The 5,953-nt window shown below is 40.7% G+C and overlaps 1 protein-coding gene across 1 annotated transcript; it reads right to left on the bottom strand.

Moving 5' to 3' along the window:
- Nucleotides 1-3,535: 3,535 nt before the first annotated feature.
- LOC107578649 (TSC22 domain family protein 2-like) lies at nucleotides 3,536-5,029 on the bottom strand. Its single transcript, XM_016264587.1, has one exon. It carries the CDS (start codon nucleotides 5,027-5,029, stop codon nucleotides 3,536-3,538), a length of 1,494 nt encoding a protein of 497 aa, XP_016120073.1.
- Nucleotides 5,030-5,953: the final 924 nt, after the last annotated feature.

Genomic DNA, 5,953 nt, shown 5'->3' with positions numbered 1-5,953 from the left:
TGTTGAGAGATCGATACATGAATCAATGTATGACACTACACTGTATGACACTTACATACGACTAAAACAATTGTTTTAATCAACAAATAAATCTAGTCCTGAATGTCCTAAAGGTAATGTCGGCTTTAACTTTCTTCCTTGGCTAATCTTCATACTCTATAGGGCAGTCTTGCATATCTGTCAGGGGATGTTATGCCAGCATAATCATATCTCAAAAAAGGGCAAAACAGAAGCGGTTACACATTCTTACCAGTAGATGGGGCATACTCTGACCTCATGTTGTACAATGAGCGAATTCATCTAAAACACTTTCAGATGTTAAGACTCCTAATCCTAAAACTTAGAATGTCAAAATACATCATATGGCACAAAGTAATTATTAACGGTTACTTTGCAGGACTTGGACCTGGCTTTTGCTGTGAATGACAGTGTGATGCATTCAGTGTTTTGTTAGTTGAGCTAATTGAGTGGATTTCACGCAACACGTCGGTCATATTTCATTTTTAAATAATAATAATAATATTAAGTTATATTACTTTTTTTTCAAAATGTTAGAAACATTAAGATGTTTGCATTTTGACATTTTAATGGATATTAAGTATGTTTCTTTCTTCCATTCTCATTACCAAAAAACGACTTTTTTTTATTTGTATTACAGTTATATTACTGAATCGTGGCATTGTATTGCGGCAATTAATCTCATAATAATGGGAATACATTTTTTTACATTTATTTCTGTGATCAAAGCTGAATTTTCAACATCATTACTCCAGTCTTCAGTCACATGACCCTTCAGAAATCATTCTAATATAAAAAAATGTTTTTTTATAAATCAATCTTTTGATCAATTTAATGTTTGTTTGCTGAATAAAAGTTCTTTTAATTATTGACCACAAACGTTTGAACAGTAGTGCAATTTGTATTTATATTTCATTTTGATTAAAAAAAAACTGAATGATGTTTAAACTCTTAAACAATATTTAAATTAATATTAATTTATATAATTAAAATATATATAAAAAAAACAGTCATGAGAAAAAAACTAACTGTGCTACAGACATTAATGCACACTTGCACTGATTAAAAATTTATGAGGTGTACCAAACAATATATACAAATAAATCTAGCTGCACTGTGCAACAAAATAAACAAAGCAACAACAATTGCTAGGTGAACCATTTTTAAATACTTTCATGGCACTTGTGGGGGAACAAAGGCAGATGCATGGCATATTTCAGTAATTCCTGAACAGGAATGCTGTCTTGAGGAAATCACTCAACACGTTATCTGAACAACTGCCTGTCAGATGACCAAGAACACTCATGCCCCTATACATAAAGATGCATAATGTGAAAACTATGTCTTTAGAGTCATAAATGGGGTGTGATGGCTGTCTCTGTCTTTTGAAAGAGCAATAAAGAAAAACATTTATGGGAAAAAAATGTTTTAACCACATAGTGGAGCAACCTTATCTCTAGAAGTAAAAGATAGGGGAAGGTCTACTGTTTGCTATGTGACAGGCCTTCACTATCACAAGCCCCCCCTTGCATATCAGCTACAAAAGGTGTCACCAGTGACAAGCGTCTCACCCCGGGCCGGGCGACTGAATCTGGCACGTAGGCGGAATCGCACTGAGATCCAGGCCTCGAGTTTACGACCACTGCCTGCTCAGTCTGTACTTTGACTAGCACCAAGTTAAAGCCACAGAGTGATCTGAAGCACTTGACAGTTCACCATTTCCTCTCGAACATGGCAACAAGCTGATATATTGTGTACAACTTGCAACTCTGGAACTGAAAATCGAGCATCTAAGAGGAAGCCAAGCAGCGACACTTCTCAACTGAAACTGTGTCACCAGATATGCACTGTCGCTATTCAGTTGCGAAAGCATTTTATAGTTACGGTCTTTTCTGGCATTCTTGTAACATCCGGAAACAAACAAGAAGCATTTTTGTTTGCATGCTTGTTTTTAGGGTTCTGACAGATTGTCATAGCAGTACATATAACCATATCTTTAAAAAAATAATAAAAATTCGCACTCCACATTAAAAACAACTACTTTTCAAAAAATGTGGGGTTAGTAATATTTACTTTTTATATATTTTTTAAGAAATAATTTTTCAGCAAGGATGCATTAAATTGATCAAAAGTGACACAGATATTTACAATGTTACAAATCTTTTTTTTTCCTTTTTATTCATCAAAGAATAAGGGGGAAAAAAGTATCACATTTTCTTATAATAAGAAATGTTTCTTGAGCAGCAAATCAGCATATTAGAATGATTTCTGAAGGATCATGTGACACTGAAGACTGGAGTAACACATTTGTGTATACTGAAAATTCAGCTTTAAAATCACAGGAATAAATTACATTTTAAATAGAAAACAGTTATTTTAAATTGTAATATTCCACAATATTACTGTTACTGTGTTTTGATCAAATAAATGCAGCCTTGGTGAGCAGAAGAGACTTATTCAAGAACATTAAAAAAAATTAAAAATTTTAAAAACCCCAAACATTTGAACAGTAGTATATATTTAACTAAATAACTGACTTCATTACCAATAAATAAAAATCCTACATAACTAATCAATTTTTGAGGAAACCCTGACAAGTGCGTCACAAGACTTGGTACCTCACCAGTCAAAAGGTCTGGACACACATTAAATTTGGTTTTTGGATTCGTATTTCATATTATTTTAATAGCATGAAGTTGGTTAAGAAAATGAACAAAGCAGGAAACCACATTATATGCGGTTTAGTGTGTTTAACATTTCTGTTCATTAAATAACTCTCATAATTCCATTGTTTCAATGGCTTTACTTATACTAAAATGTAAAAATAAAGAGTAAAAAAGTGTGGGTGTGTCCAAACATTTGACTGGTAACGAAATGGCAAGAAATGTCACGTCCCTAATGAGAACAACCAAACATTCATCACATGCCACTGCATTCCTCACAAAACAACCACAGCAGGCATGCACACAGATCTGCACATTAATGCAAAGAACACTTTGTGGAAAATCACCACGATGAAGCAGTAAATGACTATTAAGCCATTGAATCTTATAGCACGATTTAAACTCCATGCTACATTTCTGTTCATCTACATTTGCTGACACTTCTCCCATTAAATATAAATATATATCCAATTAATAAAAACAATCCTTGAAATCTTACCTGAGCCTATGTGTATGCTTTAAAAAAAAATAGTCTGGAACTAAACTAAATCAAGACAACAGAACAGCAGGGTTCCCACACATTTTGACCAAATTCCATCATGATCACTGGTAAATTAATTAACTTATTTATTTTATAGGGATGACACTCACACAGATCAAATTCTAGTTAATAAAGTATCGAGCGTACCTTAAAAAAATCCACTAAACAATCATTTCAACGAGTTTTCTATGCCTGAAAACCCGTTTTAATATTCCTTGATATTGCCAGGTCTTCCATGACCGTGGGAACCCTGCATGAGAGTGAAAGTTCAGGCAATCAAATCCCTTAAATCATTCATAGCATCAATGGCACCTCACCTGTCCTCCTCCCCATCAATGGGAATGGGTATTCCGAAAAGACTGTTGACAACCGGATTGGGAAACTGCAGGCCTTCTGTGATTAAGGGCTTGACCATGTCTTTACTGTGAACCTGCGCAGACGCATCAGACATCCTCTGACTCTCATCCGTCTGACTGAAGACGCTGGTGCCCGTGCCCGCTGCCGCCCCACTGCGGGGAAACTGGGATGCATGGCTGTGTGTAGAGGTATTGGGTACCGTAGCAGATCCTGGCACAGCAGTGAGCATGCCACCAACTGCTACGGGCAAGCTCAGAGTGCTTTGTGGAGTTGTCGATAAACCATGCATTACTCCTGAGGCCTGGTATTGTGCCACCGTTTGCTGCTGAATGGACACCATAGGGACGATGCTGCTCAACAGCCCCACCGCAGGATGCTGCACCAGATTTGGGACAGATGCCACCGGCTGGCTCCCTAAGGGAACACCTCCAGGGACTCCAGACATTTCTACTGTACCCAGGACTTGCACCCCTCCTGTGGCCGGGGTCGGAAGGGGGGACGACCCCTGACTGAAGGCATGTCCGACGGAAAGGCTCACCCCAGGGAGAGTCTGGGTGACTGTAATCGGCATGTTGTGCAGGCCGTAATCAGGCTGACTTGTTGATATCAGAGCTGGCTGGCTTTGCAGTTGGTGCGTAATAGGCTGGGGTTGATAAAGCAGCGGCTGCACTTGAGGAGGAGGGATGCTGGGAGACTTCTGAAGGTGGGTGCCAGGGTGTCCTCCATCGTGGAGACCGTGAGGGACAGCGACATGAGAGCTGCCCGGAACTGGCTTATTACTAAAGGACTCAGGTGACCCATGCATGTGCAGTTCTAGATTATGTGGCGGGCCGGTGAAAGACGACCCGTCGGAACTTACATCAAGCGCCACCTGAGCCATAACGGACCCGACGGTGGCCCCGAGCCCACTGTCTCTATCCGCTCCAGGCTCTGTCACATTGGTGTGCCTTATACTATCCACAGTCCTGCTCATCACAGAGCCCTCGGGGTCCTTCTCGTAATACTCCATACAGGTCCACCGGCCCCTCCTGAAAGGCTCTCCGGTGCCGTGGTCAAGCTTAATGACCCTGAAGCGAGAACTGCAGCTGGTTACAGTCGTCGCGCTTGATGAACTGATGACTTGCGCCGCTTGAGTCCCAGAGGCCTGGATGCCCTGGTGACCCAGGTTGCGTGGGCTAAACCCGCCGTTCAGAGGGGCGCCAGCGGGCAACTGCCCCTCTGATTCACCCACATTATTCAAAGTCTCCTCTGAGGAGCTCCTGTCACATACCTCAGGCCCATAGTCAGCCCTGGACATGTCAAATATCTCGGAGGACACGTCCTCTGTCCGGGACTCATCCGGGTCATCCTGGCTCTCGGCGTCGTCGGTCGCGTTGTTGGCCGCGACTTGAGCCTGAGTCACACTCGTGATCTGAAAGCAACTCTTCTTCTTAGCCGGCATCTTAGACATGCTTAACAGCTTTCAATGACACCAAGACAACTTAAAGACGCTGCTCACTTCACAAAACAGCAAATTGTTGCGGCACCGGACCCCAAATTTCACAGTTTTCCGCGACGGTCGTGCGTTATCCGTCTTCCTCTTCTCTCCGGTTGCATTTTCGACGCGTGAACAGCGGACGAGAACAACCTCCGCGAGCGGTGTGTGCGAGATGTCGGTTATTAATGTATCCTCATATGCTGGTGATCAGAGCTCGGTAAGGCCTGTCGTAGACCCGGCTGCGTTCACTCCCCCTGCTGCCTCTCGCTTCTCTAACGCTTCCTACATATAAGTATCAAACACATCCTGAACGAGCGCTGAGAAACACCGCCTAAGACGTCTCGACACCCGGCGACTAGATTCGGGCGTACTAACAAAACAACTACGAAAACGGTTTGACATTAAAGTTTATAACCAACTAACTCGCAGACTTCGGTAACAGAAAATCTAAAAATTTCACCTCCCGACAAGATGGCTATATAAATTCGCGATGCATGCTGGGAAACGAGCGTGACAGGGATGGTGAATACGCTTACTACGCTCAAACTAGTGCAGCGGCGCAAGTACACTGACCCTTTTATTTTCAACATGCTTTCCGCCTAACGTCAAAACTATTTTTTTATTCACTTTTAACGTAAATACTAGTCAGAGTAAGTTTATTTCCGAAAATCTGTTTCAGTCTTGTCTACAAAAGAAAGAAAAAAAACATTTAAAGGTTTCCACTATTATTGCCCACATAAAAATAATAATAAATGTAACTATATGGGGCAAGTTAAATCACTGTGCGAACCTGCCATTAGATACATTATTTAGTAAAACAATTTTGTTACCTTTTTGTATGTTACCTTTTTTTTTTAATCTCTATCTATCTATCTATCTATCTATCTATCTATCTAT

Source organism: Sinocyclocheilus grahami, unplaced genomic scaffold (assembly GCF_001515645.1).
Source record: "Sinocyclocheilus grahami isolate Dianchi unplaced genomic scaffold, SAMN03320097.WGS_v1.1 scaffold11332.1, whole genome shotgun sequence".
In the NCBI taxonomy this organism is placed as follows: domain Eukaryota; kingdom Metazoa; phylum Chordata; class Actinopteri; order Cypriniformes; family Cyprinidae; genus Sinocyclocheilus; species Sinocyclocheilus grahami.
This window is presented reverse-complemented; position numbering and strand designations above follow the sequence as displayed.